General features: G+C 43.1%; 1 protein-coding gene across 4 annotated transcripts in view; it reads left to right on the forward strand.

Moving 5' to 3' along the window:
• Window positions 1–19257, forward strand: part of CSTPP1 (centriolar satellite-associated tubulin polyglutamylase complex regulator 1) — a gene marked incomplete at its 3' end in the record, with an annotated part of 190906 nt that overhangs the window by 159771 nt on the left and 11878 nt on the right. For all 4 annotated transcript variants that reach the window (XM_081282728.1, XM_081282730.1, XM_081282729.1 and 1 more), the window contains one exon: window positions 7017–7101. In XM_081282728.1, coding sequence (XP_081138854.1) covers window positions 7017–7101 — 85 coding nt within the window. The remainder of the gene's footprint in view (window positions 1–7016; window positions 7102–19257) is intronic.

A 19257-nucleotide genomic window follows, 5' to 3' on the forward strand; every position in this document is an offset into this window, starting at 1 on the left:
CCATGTCCTTCCGAGCATCTCTTGGCAGAGCAACCTGGCTGAGGGTGTCATTTAGAGTGAGCCTTCACAACCCCTGCATAAAGAAACATAAAAACAAATGCAACTGAAAATTGGAAAGTTCACTCATGGACTGTGGTTTTCTCTGGCCTCTGTGGTAGTTTCTATTGAAATCTTGCAGCTGACCAAGTAGAGATTGTTGGGTCCTCTGAGTTTCCCATGGCTTGGAAGCATTTCATTATCTCCAGCCCTTGTCTAGCACCAGCTCACCCAGCCAACACTCAGGCACTTACAAATGAGTTCAGACTAAACCCATTTCATCTCCCACATTTGGAGCAAAAAATCCTTGATTCCGACATTGGGGAGTGCTTTCTCCAAGGAAGGGACAAAGATATGGCACCAAGTCCTTCCATCCGGCACTCCTCCACTGGTCTTTAGTGACACCACTCTGACTTGGCAAAGGCACCATTTCCTGGGAAGAACAGAGGCATCTGAGTATACAACCACATACCGCCACAGTTCTTGTGAGTAAATGTTGTGGACACACATGGTGGTCTGCAGAAAGGATGTAGAAATGACTAAGCTGCCCCCACAGAGCTTCAGAGGCAGGAATTTCTATAGCAAGAAGGCAGACCAGATGTAGAAAAGACATCCTCCTTTCTCTATAAACGAGAATGAGTTGGTCCTTGACTACATTGAACATCAGTAATTTCTGCCTAGGTTAATTCTCTTGGCTAAACAACCTCATCTATCATTCTCTAAGATTAGAGTGGAGATAGCTACCCAAAAAGAATATTCTGAGTCCAGCCCTGTTTGTCATAAAAGCGGTGGTATTTGCACTAGAGTTGTAGCAGGGGTGAAGTGCATTTCCAGGAAGTGAACCCTAGGCTTCCTGTGATTTTTATAGTAAAGTTGGCGATACATTCCTATGAAAATAAATATTCAAGCTGAATTAATTGAGCATTTGGTGAGAAGATTCTAGAGTCAATAGGCCCACGAGCTGGAGTACACCTGCCATGGTTTATTGTGTTTGCTGAGAGTTGCAGTACTGCCAGGTAAGACATTTGCCTTTTTCAGCTCTTTATAGCTCCTGGCTTCTCCTCACACACACACACACACACACACACCCAAATTTGCAGGGAAAAAAAGTCTCCTGTGCTGGGAGATCCTCCAGCTCTTTGTTCATACAGTCGCCAAAACTTTGTCCCTATGAATTCTGACTCGGACACTAAGTGATGTGCGTTTTATTCATGCATTCCTTCAACTGGTGTGAGGCATGTCCTAAGTGCTCTAGTTCAGTCCACAGATTTCTTAATTTCAGGATGTCATTTTTTTTTAGTCATTGATGGACATTTATTTGATTTTATATGTGGTGCTGGGAATTGAACCCAGTGACTCACACGTGCTAGGCAAGTTCTCTATCACTGAGCCACTACCCCAGCCCCAGGATGTCAATTTTTAATTGGTTACTAATGAATAAAATAATACTGCCATTTATTGAGCACTTTGCTAATTTTTCTTAGAAAAGTATCTTATATATAAATTACCAGTTGATATTTTACAGTGATCCCATTTGGTAGATACTGTGGTTATTCATGCTTTTTAGACGAGGAAACCAAGATTCAGAGAAGTGGTATAACTTGTCCAAGTGGTGCTAATGGCAGGTATCGAAACAAAGCCATCTGTGCTCTGCATTAATACAACTGCCCTGCCCATCTACCCTGCCCTGTTTAATATGACCCGCCTGAAAGGTATCTGTATATTTAACTTAGATACAGACTGTCAGTCACTTAGTGTGAACAATCCTATCATCAGAAGTTAAGTCCTCCAGAGATCAGCTGGATCCCACCTGCCAGGGTGGAACTCACAGGACCTTTGGAGCCAGATAGACTTGGGTCTGAAGCTCAGCCCTCCAACCACCTGTTTTCTTGAGAAAGTAATTAATCTCTCTGAGCCCTAGTTTCTTTCTGAAATAGTAATAGGAAATACCAAACAGCACATACAACGGCTCAGACACTATTCTAAGTACTTCACCTTAATGCAACAGTTCTGTGATGTTTCTGTATGGTCGCTTTATATATGGGGAAAGTGAGGCAATGGAATTATTTCACCAAGTAATTTGAAGTCAATGGCAAAGCTAGGATTGGAACTCAGTCACTCTAACTCTAAAATCCATGCTATGGTGCCACAGTGTACTGCCTCTGGAGATAATAGGATCAAGGTGTAAAAACCTCTGGTCTGGAGCCAGGCACCCAGTTGGTGAGACTATTCCAAGGTTTAGAAGAAGAGAGTTTAATAGCTCTGGCCACCCACACAAAGAGAAGCACCAATTTGTGGAGAGTGCTGTGATTTTTTGATCTTACACCAAAACTTTCTTATGTTTTTGCCTTTGAACTTTGAGGACCTGCTGGCTGAGCTTTCCTAATTGTGGGGGATTCCTTTAGAGAAGGCGTCTGTTAGCACACACCACATACCTTCTCAGCACCTGCCAGACTCCTAGGGCTACAGGTGGGCGGGGATGAGAGGCCTGCGCAGCACAGGTGAACACTCCACCCACCTCGCTGCCTGTGGCCTCCAGCCCAGCTCCCTCCGCTGCTGGAGCTTCAGTCTTTCCTGTTGACGGTAATTAGAACCTTTCAGCCTCAATTTCTTACTTGAAAAATCCCAATTCACTTGAATTGTCTCCTTGATCCAGTTCACCTGGAGCTATTTAGTTTCTGCAGCTTGTTTGGAGGGGAAAACAAGCTCCTAAGCCTTCACACATTAGGGCTGATAAGATCAAGGTGCTCAGAGTGGTGGGGGTAAGCTGCCTGGATTTGAATTCCAGTTACACTTCACAAGCGTGCACAATCTGAGTTTGTGTGTCTGTGAAGTGGGAATAAAAACAGTGAAGATTCAATGGTGTAACACACATAAAGCCTGAGGAGCACATACAATGGCTCAGACTCTATTCTAAGTACTTCACCTTAATGCAACAGTTCTGTGATGTTTCTGTATGGTCACTTTATTATGGGAAAGCGAGGCAATGGAATTAATTCATCAAGTAATTTGAAGTCAATGGCAAAGCTAGGATTGGAACTCAGGCACTCTTAACTCTAAAATCCATGCCACTGTGGTGTGCATGCACAAGCCCCTGGGTTCAATCCCCAGTAACAAAGTTAGCGGGTAGTATTTTCATTATTAAGCCCCTCTAGCTATCAGCCCCCTTCCTTTCTTACCAACTTGGGATCTTGCTCTTTCTGGAAAGATAGTCCCCTTCTTGTCCCCCACACTCTAGGCCTTCCCCTAACCAGGTTATTTCATCTCTAAGCTTCCAAGTCCTTATCTGTGAAATGGGACTTGGGATAATGAGGTCTGCTTCATAAGGTTGCCACAAAGGTTAAGTGCACTCATTCAAGTGCTGAGCACTGTGCTCAAAGACTGTTCACTCTCACTACTGTTGTTCCTGCAGCACAAAAGGCTACCAGGAAGGGCCTTTGAAATCTTAGAGCACTAAGAGCCAAAGAGCCCATCATACACAGCAGTATTTGGAGTTAACACATGCCTGAGTGGGAGCCTCCGAGCTGGGACACTGCTGGCTTGCTCCTGGCTGAAATTCTGCACCTGGAATGCAGGAGACACATGGGGATGCTAGGTGACTGGGTAGAGCAGAAGAGCGTTCAGAAATGAGTTTGTTCAGGCAGCCTGGCAGATAATTTTCAAGGCAAAACACAGGTAGGTGTTTGGGCATTCCACCCCCCCCCCAGAAAGAAATACCTCCCTGCTCTCCTTTCCTCTACTGTCTTTACTCTCGGGATTTAAAAACAAAAACAAAATAACTCCCATTATTTGGTGGTACTAAATTCTACACATTCTGCTAAGTACTTTGTAGACAGTTTACTTCATTTCAGTCTTGAAAAGCAGTTATTATCATTCCCATTTTACAGATGAGAAGCTGAGATGGAGAGAGATTAAGCAGTTTGCCCAAGGTTATATACCTGGTAAATTGTAGAGCCAAGATTTGGAGCCTCACCTATGGGGCAGAAAGGGGACTGCACCTATATGCTCATTAGTGTTTCAGTTTTAGAATTAGTCTCACTATAGACCCCACAGATGCAGGAGTGGCTCCTGTTCACCACCAGAATGGCTTTTCCTTGGAGTCATCTGGTCTTGACATTATCTGGCCACTTCTTAAATAGAATCAGAACTGCGCTTGCTTGTGTATCCTGCTCTCCTCACTCACTCTCTCTTAACAGTTGTTTGCTTACTTGCATTTTCATGAATCTCTTTATATGACCACTATCCTGACTTAATAATTGAGGGAGTCAAGTTCCAGAAGTGTTGGGCAGGGTGTCCTCTGTTGTCAGATTTTCAAGAGCTCTGTGTTGCTTTAGTGTTAGGGTTGGAATCTGGAGTATCCCCCAAAGACTCACGTGTTGAAAGCGTGGTCCCCAATGCAGCAATGTTTAGAGGTGAGGCTTTGGAGAAGTGATTGGTTCATGAAGTCTCTGACCTCATCAGTGAATTAATCCCTTGATGAATTTATAATCTGAATTGACTTTTGGAATATTGAGGAATCTATAGGAGGTAGAGTCTAGTGGAAGGATTGGGCCCTTGGGACTATATCTTGTCTTTGGCCCCTCCCTCTGCCTCTGCTTTGTGGCTGCCATGGACTGAGCAGTTTTCCTGTCACACCGTGCCATAGAGTCAGCTGACCATGGGCTGAAACCTCTGAAATCAAGAGCCAAAATAAATCTTTTCTCCTCTAAGTTGATTTTCTCAGGTATTTGTCACGGTGACAAAAATCTGACAAGCGCAATTAGATATGAAATGATTTTTATAAATTATTTTGCCCTTTGGAAGTGAATATTTGAAGTGTATTAATTAGAAAACATTAAGAACCAGCCAGACACAGTGGGGCACACCTGTAATCCAGCAACTTGGGAGGCTGAGGCAAGAGGATAAAAAGTTTGAGGGCAATCTCAGTATTTTAGCAAGATCCTGTCTCAGAAAAATAAAAAATAAAAAGAGCTGGAGGTTTAACTCAGTAGTAAAGCACCACTGGGTACCATCCCCAGCACCCAAATAGACACTAGTATTGCTATATGTATAAACATGACTGTAAGACCAATGCGATTCTGCAACCTGTACACTCAGAATAATGAGAAATTATACCCCATTTGATTCAAATGTATGATATGTCAAGATCATTGTATTGTCATGTGTAACTAATTAAAACAAATTTTTAAAAAGGAAAAAAATTAAAACTAGAGAAAAAAAATCAAGAACCTAAAGAGGGCCAAGACTCTAAAAACTAGGAGGCTGAGATTGATTCCAAGCATTTTTTTATATTAGATAGGGGGATTACTTTCTCTCTCTTTCTCTCACTCACTCATGCATCTTCTCATTTTCTTTCACCCTGTTTATCATCCCAAGATTATTTTCAAAGTAATTTGGGGGATAAATGTTAATTCCTGTGAAACACTTTGACCCTGCTCTCAAAAATGGTCTCAGATATATTTGCCAAAGTTTATCCTACAAAATCACTGGTGAGTTCAAAGATTTAACTTTCTTTTATTTACTCCCTGACAGAAAGCACTTCCCTCTCCATACAAAGTCCTGGTGAGAATAAAGGGAAATTCATTAGGTTCAATGACTTTTCTCCCTTCCCTTACCTCTCCTGTTCCTCACCCCAAATCCTTGAGACTATGGCTGTTACTCCCTCCCTGAAGAACAAGACCTCCTGCTAGGCTGTGCCCGAGGTCAGGCGAACAAGGAGAGGAAAGTGCCCCCTCCACTGTGGCCAGCTGAAGGCCACAAAAGCCATCTTGATCCTTTGACCTATATTGATGCTGAGTCTGTTCCTTTGGTGTCCCTGACTTTGGCAGTGTGGTTAGTTTAACTCTCTGCCCCCACCTTGAATTGAGCTTTGATGAAAAAGTAGTAGGAACCCAGGCCTCTCCCTGGAGATTTGGGGTTTTTGTCTTGGAAAAGCATCAACCAAACTAGCAGGGGCAGGAGATCTGGATTCCTGTGGCTTGGGCTAACTTAGGTCCAAAGAAACCAAGTGCCTGTGATCATCGTCTTCATTCCCCAAATGTAGCCATGCCCTCTGGATTCCCTTCTCACTCATCCTCCCCCAGTGAGGATGGCTTCAGGGTGGATTGCTCTTCTTTGACCATTAGCATGTCCTTCCATATTTGAAAGGCTTTGGTACATGAGAATACTTGCAGATTGCTGTTGCCTGGCTGACCCAAAATCTTTTGGCTTTAGTACATGCAATACCAGAACAACTATAAAGCACCAGCCTATTTTCTCTCCCTTGAGATCCTATAAACCTCTCTGAAATTTGCCTCTTTGGCAAATCTGGACCACAGAGCCTCCTGGCTACTCTCTCCCCAGCACTGCTTCTGTATATCAGGAATCTTTTGGTGGTCCTGATTGTATTTCTTGGACCTTTGTCTTGGCTTCCTATAATAGGATGACCAGATTTGTGTGCAGAAATCCAAAAGAAGCCAGCCTCCTGTGAACCCAGATGACAGAGTAATAAGGTCTGTGGGTTTCTGTGTAATACTCTTCTCCATATATGCAAGACTGTTTGCCTCGGTCATGCCTCCAGATATTCTGCGGGTGATCTTTGGGCATGCAGTGGTGAATGTTACTGTGCCAGAGAATTTCAACAAATTTAACCAATGACGAATGACTCATTCATCCAAATCTTTACACACAGAGGAAAACCAAACTAGGAAGGCTGAAGAAGTTCCCTATCTTGTTTCCTCTCTTCACCTGACCATTCCTCAAATCAGTAAAAGCTCCTTTGGTCAAAGTGGTTGTAACTGGGTGCCTCCATCCAGGACAAGCTTTGTAGAAATACTAATCTTAAAGTCTCACCCCAGAGGTTAATGGCTACACACTGTAACACTGACTCCCCTTAAAAGAACAGCTCTACCAAGACTGGATCTGTAACCAGGAAATGACCAAGAGAAGGCAGCGACTTGAAATACAGAGACCTAATGTATTTCTCTCTATTGCCATTCCAGATTTGCTGACGATGAAAGAATATCACTGTCTGCTGCAGTTACTGTGCCCGGATTTCCCACTGGAGCTCACTCAGAAAGCAGCCAGGTATGTCTCGGGCTCTTGCAGCCCGCTGAGTCTTCCAGATGAGGGCTTTTTAGAGAAATCTGAACCATGTATGAGTGAAAAAAGTCATTAGGGGAAAAATTGGCATTTGGAGAGTGGTCTATTTGGGGTTTGCCCCAAAACAATACTTTCTGCGTTTCTTAAGGGAAGCCAAATGATCCTTTGTGGTTTCTGTGGGGAGCCTCAGGGTCTGAAGATACAGTTGGAGGATGGTGAAATGAAGAAGGAAAAAAAAATCCAAACACAAAACACATGTGCGCACGCGTGTGCACACACACACACACACACACATACACACACAAGAGGACATTCTGAGAAAAGAGGGGGCAAGAGTTGGCAGTGACTCATGATGAAGAATGCTGGGGACCAGAAAGGCATGAAGGTGATAAAACTCCAATTGAGGGAAGGACAAATTGAGGGAAGGGTATTATGTATGCCAGAAGAAGGCTTTCAAGATTAGTCCAAAAGCAGGACTTGGCAGACATAGTTAAGAGCCCTCATTTCTATGTTCAGTTTTACTATCATTCACATGTTTTAACCAAATGAAGTAGTTGGACCATGCCTCAGTTAATGTGTACATATTTAACATTAACTAGGCATGCAAATGGAAATATAGTTTTAAAAAAATAAAAGAAAGAGATCTTGTTTCTGAAAGATGCCCAGCTTCCCTAAATCATATTGAAGGCATTTACCTCATTGTTCCATTTAAATTTGTTTACCTAACTATCTCACTTAATCCTTATAAAAACTGTTACATCGTACTTTACTGAAGAGGAAAATAAGGCTCAAACAGATAAATAACATTGACTAGATTTATTGAAAGCTTATAAGCAGCAGACGCATGAGTTGGACCCAAGTCTGCCTGAATTCAGAGGCTTTGCTTAGTCCCCACACTCCTGCCTCTGTGTCGTGGCATCATTTCTGCTTTGTCTGGGCCTCTTGAGACCAAAGGTGCATCAGTTGTACTGCACCAAGAATCACCTCACTCCTTCCGAATTGAGCCAGCCAACCCCTCTGCTGACTTGGATGATGGGAAGTCCATTGCTACCAGCAGGAGACACCAGCCTCCCACTGGGGCAGGATGTCCACCGTTCACATGAATTAATTTTGCTGGTCATGTGAGAAACCTGTTTAGTGATCACATATCCAAAATTTTATAGTTTTTTTTCTTCCCTCTTTATTGTTCAGTGCATAATTATCCCAGTGGCAGCTAGCCATGGGTAAAAGTTCTAGATCATGTTTTATCATTTTTATTTACCTATATCCAAAGGAAAGGAGATTTGGATGTTTTTTTTTTCTTAGCTGAAGATGGAGGGAGGGAGGGAGGGAGGGAGGAAGGAAGGAAGGAAGGAAGGAAGGAAGGAAGGAAGGAAGGAGAAAGAAAAGAGAGGGAGGGAGGGAGGGAGGGATTATCTCTTCTAATTTAAAAGCAAGCAAGTGGAGTTAGCTTCAGGTTTCCATGATGCTCCCTTTGGGTTCAGATCATGTAAAGAAAGATTCAGAATGGGGGCAGGGGTGAATTCAGCATTCTTAAAGACTGGACTGATGGATAAAAGCATGAGCAAGGTGTGGCGGCACATTTCTATAGTCCCAGCAACTCAGGAGAGGCTGGGGCTGGAGGATGGTGAATTCAAGGCCAGTATGGGCAACTTCATAAGACCCTGTCTCAATCAATTTATCATTCAATTAAAAAAAAAAGCACAACTCTATGTAGAGAATTTTTAAATAAAGAAAAGATCCACACATATGCATGTGTGTGCTCCAGGAGAGCAGGCAGGATCTAAACCAGTACTGCTCACTGCTGAGATCCTGTCACTTAGCATAGTACCTCAATGCATGCTAGAAGGTATCTGCTGAATAAGTGAATGTGTGGAAAATGTGTGAATGAATATTCTGTGTCTGTTTTTTTTTTTCCAGTGCTGAGGATTGAACCCAGAGCCTCACACACATGCTAGGCAAGTGGTCCACTGCTTACACACACACACACCCTTGTCTGAAATTTTACATGGTTCTAAGTAACTTTAAGAACAAGAGCCAGCAACTGTATTTTTTTTTCTTTTGTGGTTGTAGATGGACAGAATGCCTTTATTTTACTTGTTTATTTTTATGTGGTGCTGAGGATCGAACCCAGTGCCTCATGCATGCTAGGCAAGCACTCTACCACTGAGCTACAGCCCCAGCCCCAGCAACTGTATTTTATATTCAGTTATTCACTTGCTTATTTATCAAATATTTCTTTTTTAACAATCTCTTTTTGGGGGGATACTATTTACATACCATCCACTTGAAGTATAAAATTCAGTGACTTTTAGTTTATTTTTAGAGTTGTACATCCATTAACACAATCAATTTTAGAATATTTTTATTACTATAAAAAGAAATCCTAGCCAGGTACAAGGTACACAACTATAAAACTCCAGTTACTCAGGAGACTGAGACAAAAGGATGGCAAGTCTGAGGCCAGCCTGGAAAACTTACCAAGATCCTGTCTCAAAACAAAACAAAACAAAAAATCTGGGGCTGTAGTTCAGGCTGTGATGCCCTGTGTTCACCCCTCAATCCTGCAAAGGAAGGGAGGGAGAGAAGGAGGAATGGGGAAAAGAAGAGAGGAGAAAAGAAGGCAATGTAACCCTTAGCCATTTTTCTCCAACCCCCTGTCCTCCCCAGCAATAGGCAACCACTAATGTACTTTCTCTATATATAGATTCACCTATTCTGGGCTTTTGAAGTAAATAGGATTATAGTATGTGGTCCTTTGCTAGTGGCTTCTTTCACTTGGCACGAAATTTTCAAAACTCATCCATATTGTAGCATGCGTCAGTACTTCATTTCATCAAATATTTCTGGAGTGCCAATTTTGTGCAAGGAACTACTGTGTACACTGTGGATACAGTCACCAGTAAGACATCATTCCTGCCATTCGTGGAGCAACATTTAATTTAGAAGGGAATCACTTGGGTACCAGTCACTGGCTACCACCTCTTTTGATACATCACTTTGGTTTCTATCATTTCAGAATATCCACTCTTTCTCTTATTGGAAAGGTAAAAGTGAACTTATGAGAGTGAGTCTTCTATTTGATTCTTAACCCCACCAGCTTGGGCTACGCATTTGCCGCACACATCTCTCCAGGCATTTGCAAACCATCTGACATAGGAAAGTAGTGCAAGACTAGGGTATAAATGATAGAGTCTTCTAAAAACCCACAAATTCTTAATAAGTTTGAGTGTTACTTGGCATCCTTATTGATACAAAGAGGTTTCTAGCATGGTGCTCCTTTATTTGTGGTGGGAAGCTTATCTGCTGACTTAAAACAACAACAACAACAACAACAAAACACTTTTTGGTTTGAAGAGGAAGCATTATAGCCAGCTCTGTCAATAGTAGTGTGACGGGATTATGGGAATGCAAGTAGAAATGGCAGAAGGACCTCAGAAAATCTGCAGGGGACTGGCTGCAAACTTAGAGATGAATTGGGAATCAGGGATCTTTGTTTTCTCCCTGGGTATGAATATCAGGATTATCTGTTCACCCTGACCTCCTCAATGTCTCTCTTTCCCTACTCCACTTCTGATATCCCAGAAAATGCCATCTGATTGTTTAAGTTATTCTCATTGTGTCCCAAAGGCCAAGATCCAACTTCCCCACACACATGCCCAGGCATCTACCCAGAATCACAAATTGGGGTGGTTAGTCCTGCAAAGCAGTTATTGTTGCTAGAAGAGGAAGTGCCCTCACCCATTCCACTGCCAGGCTTATTTAATCAGAGCCCTGAGGTCTGGGGACAGACTGCAGAAGGAGGCTCCAGTCTGATGATGTGTACGTAAAAGAATGTAATCCACAGGCAGCTGTACACCAGAGCCTGTGCCGGGCATAGTGTCTCCACATGTGCATGCTTTATGGGCTGACTATAAGCATCATGGTCAGGCCCAGGGCAGCAGGTGTGAGCTGGAAATATAGAAGGAACAAACAGACTCCACAACGGCAGCCCCAGCCACAGATCCCCTTCACCTCATGTATTCCTGCAACAGTGGGACAGTTAAATAATTGTATCCCCAGATGATCACCACTGCATCTTCATCTCTCCAAGCTGGGAAGCTTTCCTGATGGTTAAGAAAAAGTAATTTAGTTGGGCCTCAGTGTCTTCATTTGTAAAATGAGAATAATAATAGTTGTAATAAATGAAGGAAAATTACGTAATATGCTTAAAAGGGGTCCCTGGCACAAAATAAACTTACAATAAATGTTAGAAGTAGTAGTATTAACCATGACCTATAGGAACACAGGCACCATGATGTTAGAAAGACCTAGTTGTACATTCCACCTGCCTCATCATTAGATGACCTTGAGGATATCTCTTAACTTCTCTGAGTATTGTTTCCATATTTGTAAAATGAGTATAATAGTAATAAAAATAACTATAGGGTATTGGTGAGATTTCAACAATAGAAATATGTCAATTGGTTAGCACATTGCAGACAGTCAATAAATAATAACCATTTGCTATCATAATAATGTTGGTACTATTGTTATTACCAGATTTTTAAAAATAATATTCCTGGGCTCCCAAAGGCAGTGCCTTCTGGACTTTTTCACTTCACAACACTCAGAAAATAAAATATAACAAAAACATTGGGTAAAAACAAGACTGGCTGTGGTTGGGCTGCAGGTTCTGGCCTTCTCCCCAGATGGGCTAAGGGGACCATCACACTTACAAATTATTTGAGATCTAAGTGTCACAGGGTTGGGACATCTTCAGGGATAGAGATTGAAAGCAGTGGTTCTCAAACTGGAGCAGCATCAGAATCACCTGCGGAGCCTGCTAAACCTCACATGCAGCCCATCCCCGGAGCTGAGAGGCCTGGGGTGGGGCTCAAGAACTCATACTTCTAAAAAATTCCCAGATGATGCTGATGGTCTGGAAACCACACTTTGAGAACCACTGATTTAAAGTGTTGCCTGCCAGTCTCACTCTGGCATTTTAGAATTGGCTGGATTAAAATGAGTTACATTCCCTTCTCTTTTGTCATCTGAAACACGATTTAACTTCTCCCTCACCAAAGGCCAGCAGCCATGGTGAGTACTACATATTTAGTAGGAAAAGCTCTGTTAATCATGATTATGTTATAAATACATGTCTTGAGGCGATTCTCATAACCATCTAGAGAATCTAGCTTTATGACTCTCCATTGCAGAGTCACTTTTTAGCTGGTCCCTGTGTTGCAAAGCTACAGTATAGTCTAACAGCGAAGGACTCAAGTGTTGGAACCAAATATCCCTGGATTCAAATCCCAATTTTTTTACTCACTAGCTTGACTTCTCTAACTCTCAAATTCTTCATCTATAAAATGGAAATGATTGTAGCACCTACTAATGCGGTTGTTTTAAGGATTTAATGACATAATCCATTAAAATACCTGCCATGTAGCCCCTCCCATTACCTATTTTTAAAATTATAATGTTGCGAATGGGGAATGATGTTTCATTCCTATGTGGACTCCTTGTGCCATGCCCCAGCTTTAGCTTTTTTGGTGTCTCTTTCTGCCTCTATCCATGGTATCCTTCCCTAGCTGTCTGTGCCCGTCACTGTTGCACCACAGGGTCTTTCCCCAATACAGACGATCTTTTCCTTCCCCATTCTTACCAAATGGTTATTGAATTACTTTTTACACGCCATCATTGTGCTTTGTGGAGGGGCTATGACAGTGACCAGAAGAGATGTTGTCTCAGCCCTTGTGGAATTTACAAACTAGATAGAGCAGCTGACATTAAATAAATGCAGTATTCAATGCTGTAGGAACATAGACCAGGAGAACCAGCTTAACCTGGAGAATCATGGAGGGCTCTTCCATGAAGAAGAGATATTTAATATGGGACCTGAGGATTAACAGAGATGAACTTACTTGCCTATGAGATATCCAGACTTACTATGGGATCATAATAATTCAAAAAGTATGGTACTAGAGTAACAATAGACAAACAGGCATACTAGATAGGCCAGTATAGATCCACTTATTGATAAAAACTTGATGTAGAGCCAGGTGGGGTGGCACAAGACTATTATCCCAGCTACTTAGGAGGCTGAAGTAGGATGATTGCAAGTTAAAGGCCTGCCTGGGCAACTTAGTGAGACCCTATTTCAAAATTTAAAAAATAAAAATGAAAAGGACTAGGGATTTAGCTCAATGATAAAGGGCCCCTGAGTTTAATCCCCACTACAATAATAATAATAACCACCACCACCTTTATACATAAAATGATAGTACTGAAGAACAGTGGGAAAACAGATGATTCAAGAAGTGATGAAGGAGAAAATGGTTAGCCACATAAAAGAAAATTAAATTAGATCCCTACTTTGTTCCACACTCAGAAGTCAACTTCGCATAGATCACAGACCTATGAAATGTGAAATGCAAAGCTATATTTATGGTTACCAGATAGCAAAAGAATTTTATTTTTTCAGTATGAGGTACTAAACCCAGGAGTACTCTACCATTGAGCCACACCCCCAGCCCTTTTTATTTATTTTGAACCAAGATCTCACTAAACTGCTGAGGCTGGCCTTGAATTTACGATCCTCCTTCCTTGCTGGAATTACAGGCGTCCATCACTGTGCACTGTGGCTTTTTGTAGCTTATTTGGTTTAAGAACTCTTTTGCTATTTGAGCTGGGCATGATGGCACGTGCCTGTAATACCAGTAACTCAGGAGGTTAAGGCAGGAGGATCACAAGTTCAAGGGCAGCTTTAGCAATTTAGCAAAGCCCTAAGCAACTTAGCAAGACTCTATCTCAAAATAAAAATTAGAAAGAAAAAAAAATGGGGCTGGGGGTGTGGCTCAAATGGTAGCGTGCTCATCTGGCATGCATGAGGCACTGGGTTCAATCCTCAGCACCACATAAAAATAAAATAAAGATATTTTTTAAAATCTTTAAAAAGAAAAGAAAAAAGAAAAAAATGGACTGGGGATGTAGCTCAGTAGTAAAGCACCATAGGTTCACTCCCCATTGCCCCCACCAAGAAAAGATACAAAAAGCCCACACGGAAAGCATGACATAATTGACTGCAATCTTCTGAGTGAAGATCGTATTCCTTCACTCAGTCATCAGTGCTCATGGAGAATGCCTGCCACTTGCCCAGCACTCTTCCAGGTGCTGAGGAGGGAGCTGTGAACATGGTGTGGATACCCTAGAGAGGAGAAATGCCAGCTAGGAGGCAGGAATTCCATAATGACAAGTCAAAACCCGGCCACAGGAGTGAAGATGTCAAACCCTAACCCCTGGATGACCAGGAATTAAGAATTTATATGTTTTGTTCTACATGAAATACCATAAGGAAAGTTGAAAGACAAACCAAGACTATAGAAGGATACTTATCGAGTATGTTTCCAAGAACTTTGTTTTTGTTTTTGTGCAGGGCTGGGAATTGAACCCAGGTCCTCATGCTTGCCAGGCAAGCACTCTGCCACTGAGCTCCACCCTAAGCCCATCTTCTGGAATTTTTTAGTCTCAAGAGATTGGTCTCTTGAAATTTTTAGTCTGAAGAATTTTTCTTGTAAAGAATTCCTACAAGGGGCTGGGGCTGGGGCTGGGGCTCAGTGGTGGAGCATTCACCTAGCACGTGCGAGGCCCTGGGTTCAATCCTCAGCATTACATAAAAATAAATAAAATAAAGGTATTGTGTCCAATGTCCAACTACAACTAAAAAAATAAATATTAAAAAAAAAAAAAAAAGGATTCCTACAAGCCAAGCCAGGCATGGTAGCACACACCTAATCCAGCAGCTCTAAGCAACTGCCTCAGGAGACTGAGGCAGGAGGATCACAGGTTCCAAGCCAGCCTCAGCAACTTAGCAAGGATGTAAGAAAACTATTGAGACCCTGTCTATCTCGTTTTTTTAAAAGGGCTGGGGATGTTGCCCATGGTTAAAGCACCCTTAATTTCAATCCCTGGTACAAAAAAAAAGAAAAACCCTACATGCCAACAAGAAAAAGATGAAGAACCCTACTAAAAAGATAGTGTAAAGACATCGACAGGCACAGAAGAACATTAATAAAAATTGGGGCATATTTTCATGCCCCAGTTAACTAGTATAAATAACTGCCAATTAAATTGAGATATATTTCACACCTATCAATTTGGCAGAAATGTTAAAGTCTGGTACACACCGTGGACACCTGTGATCCCAGTGGCTGGGGAGGCTGAGACAGGAGGATCACTAGTTCAAAGCCAGTATCAGCAACAACGAGGTGCTGGACAACTCAGTGAGACCCTGTCTCTAAATAAAATACAAAATAGAGCTAGAGATGTGGCTCAGTGGTTGAGTGCCCCTGAGTTCAATCCCTGGTACCAAAAAAAAAAAAAAAAAAAAAAAGCCTGATGATACAAGTATTGGTGAGGTTATAGAACTATGGGAACTCTGAAAACTATGAATGGGGGCTCGGGTTGTGGCTCAGTGGTAGAGCGCTTGCCTAGCACGTTCCAGGCTCTGGGTTCGATCCTCAGCACCACATAAAAATAAACGAAATAAAACTATTGTGTCCAACTAAAAACTAAATATTTTTTTTTAAAAAACTATGAATGGGAGTGTAAATTAGTATGCTCACTTTGAGACAATTTGGGCAAATCTAAAAAGTTCAAGAGGTGCACCTGGGTATAAGGAAATGTGCAGCATTGTTTCTAATAGCTCCCACTGGAACAACTGTGTGTCTCTAGAGAAAGAGAGGAGGTGTGGGGTCCTCACACTCACTCATGGAATTCTATTCAGCAGTTAATCAATAGATTAACTCTCCTTCTCTCTCCCTCTCCCTCTTTCTCCCTCTCCCTCTCCCTCCCTCTCCATCTCATCAATATTGATAAATCTTAAAATCTGAAGTTACAAAATGACACATAGAGTTTGAAAACAAGCAAAGCAAAACTATATAATGTTTTAAAAATTTAGGCCGGGGTTGTGGCTCAGTGGTAGAGTGCCCACCTAGCATGCATGAAGCACTGGGTTCAATCCCCAACACCACATAAAAATAAAATAAATATATTGTATCCACCTAAAACTAAAAAATGAATATATAAAAAAAGAATATATGGCTGGGTGCAGTGTCATATGCTTGTAATGCTTGTGCAGTGTCATATGCTTGGCTGTGGAGGCTGAGGCAGGAGGATTGCAAGTTCAAAGCCAGCCTCAGAAACTTAGTGAGGCCCCAAGCAACTCAGCGAGACCCTGTCTCTAAATAAAATATTAAAAAGGGCTAGGGATGTGGCTCTTGGTAAAGCGCCCCTGGGTTCAATCCCTGGTACCACCAGAAAAAAAAAAAAAAAACAGAATACAGACATTTGTATGATTTACTATAGTATAAAAACACAAAGAAGAATGCTAAACCCCCAACCCATAAATCCTGCTGGTCCTGGAAAAGAATTGGGATGAGGGAGGGGTATGCAGGTGGTTGAATGGCATCTTTAATATTTTAGAAAATTTTTAAAAATTGAAGCAAGGATGGCAAAATCTTAGGTTTAGAAGAACTGACTACTGGCAATACAGGTGTTATGCTTTTCTCTATAATCTTCTGAGATTTTAAATACTTCACGTAAACCAAAAAGGATGGGTAGAGAGCATTGAGAGGAATAGCATTCTGGAGAAAGTGAGTATCATGATGGAAAAGCACTGGACTTTCACCAATGATGCCTTCAAGGAACTGGGAGGCCAGTAGGCCTGGATTTAGAGGCCTTCAGGGGCAGAAGGAGGAAGGGAGGACCTTCCAGGCGACTTGGTCTAGGTCTTTATCCTGCCAAGACCTGCCTAGCAATTGCCCAGCTATCAGTTTTCTTGGGAGGCTCCAGAACAATGAGGCCTGTCTGCAGGGAAGCTGCAGCATTGGGCCTTGAGCCTCCAGCCCTTCTTCAAAAACCGAGGGCAGGAGCAGGTACGGAGACCCCGGCAGGAAGGTTTATCACCGCCTGGGATCTCAGAGCCCATTTTTTCTTACTAGGTGCAGCTCCAAGTGGTCTGGGACCTGTGGTCAGAGGCACAGAGGCCTGAATTTGAATTACAGCTCTCTTGCTTCTAGCTTATAACGTTAGTCAAATTTCTTTGCCCCGCTGGGCTACTCTTTCTAGCAAAGACAGTCACTGAGCTTATCTCACAGGATTAATGAGATGAAATGAACTTGGGAATATGTAGTGCCGACAGAGTAAACCCCTAATGAGTATTAACCATCATTGTCATCATTAACAGTGCCCACACCCTGTGGCAGGTTTCTTAGACCTGAGAGGGCAGTTGGGGTTTGGTGTGCGCTGGAGGCACAGGCTAGAGTCAGGGGAGAGCAACGACCTGGACATCCTGTGCCATCTGAGCCTGAACTGGAGTGAGGCAGTTTGTGCAGCACCCACATGCTTCTGATGCAGTGAGGAAGAGGGGCAGCCCTCAGCAAGTGTCCTGAACCTTCATGGCAGCCTGTTCATCCCACCTGGGAAGGCAACCCCAGGTGGTCTCATCACTGCCCCTCTCATGGCCCTGACAGTAAAAGAGATTGCAGAGGTGCACCACCAGCTCCAAAATGGGGACACACTTCAGCTACTCCCATGAAGGACACTAGTCTTTCTCCCAAAAGAAGTTCAGTCATGAATGGTGGCTCTTCATTCTGACCTGGCTGCTGACTGGTTTCCCCCCAAAGTGGACTTGAAACTAAATAGCTAGCTTCCGCCTGAGACCTCTGCCTGGATAGGAGCTGGCAGCACTGACTTCCTCTGAGCTGTTTTTATTTGCTCTTTGGGGCTCTTTGTGCACGTTAAATCAGGTAAAATGTACTTCCTGATGGTAACTAACACTCACCTTGAGTGCCTGTTATACACTAAGCAAAGGGCATCATTGCATTGATAGTTCTTTAGAGTCCCATGGAATAGGAACTAGAATTATCTCCTCTTTACAGATGAGGAAACTGTGGCACAAAAAGAAAAGGTAATTTCACAGGTGAGTGGTAGAACTAGGACTTGATCTCAGGTTCAGCTAATCTAAAACTTCAGAAAAAAAGGTGCAGCTCATGCCACTAGACTAGGGAGGCTGACCCTTAGGGGTGAAGAGGAAGTTGGCAAGTCAGTAGGTTCCGGGTGGAAGCTATTGCTTCCTTGGCACCCACTTACCTCCCAGCTGGCCAGCGCATCCCAGCTGTTGGAAGTCAGCAAGGGAGGGAGAGAGTGGCCAGACCCCTTGGGACTAGCTCAGACCTGCCAAGAGCTCTTTCTTCATTCCAGTTGCCTGCCCTGGACTCCACCCTACACATGGTTCTGCTTAGAGCCAGCCTGAACCCAAATGCCTTCATTACTCCCCCAGAGACCCTCTCTTGAGCCCTGGGGCATGGCCTGCAAGGAGCCCTCCATGATCCAATAGATTTGTACAGACTCTTGTTGGCAGCAGCTCCCTGCTGGCGCCACTTCAAAGCAGGGGCGTCAGGCTCCTCCAGGTGTCAGAGGCAGCTGGCATGTTAGCAAAAGGCCTCTGGCAGGAAGGGTTATTGAGCCAACTGCCAGCCACTGGAAAACAGCACTTGTGGATGACCTGTCTCTGAGAAGATTCCTTCTTGAGCCCCCTGAGGGTGGTGGTGTGGGTAATGAGGAGTTTTGAATTCAGCCTGAAAGAGTTGTCTGTGGAGATGGGCAACCTTTGACCTGAGGTTGTTCTGTTACAGAAGACAAAGATGCGCCAGTAGTTTCCTGCCTGCATTTTCCCACAATTTGGCTGGGATTTCCAAGCAAGATGCAGATGCCCAGAACTTCCATGGGTCAGAGTATTCGTTTGGAGATGGATAGTGAAGCAAATGGTGTTTTTAAAAAACACCTTTATGTAAGTCTTTCAGCATCTGCTGCAGTCACAGCCTCTGAACAGCCAACTTTCCCCCACCTGAACCAGCACTGGCGGTTCTGGTCCACTCTGCCAGGACTGGAGCAAACAATCTGGGATATATGAGCCTTTCAGCTTCTGCATGAACTTCTCCAGCAACAAGCAGCTCACTCTTCACAAAGCAGCCACAATCCTGAACCTGGGAAGCTTGAAAAAGTCTTCTAGAGCCAAACTCAATATCCCTGTGATATCTTCCTCAGAGGGGCCCTCCAAGAATTGGGTTAGTGGGCACAATGGTGCATGCCTGTAAT

This window comes from Spermophilus citellus, assembly GCF_964194105.1.
Source record: "Spermophilus citellus genome assembly, chromosome: 2".
Lineage (NCBI taxonomy): Eukaryota > Metazoa > Chordata > Mammalia > Rodentia > Sciuridae > Spermophilus > Spermophilus citellus.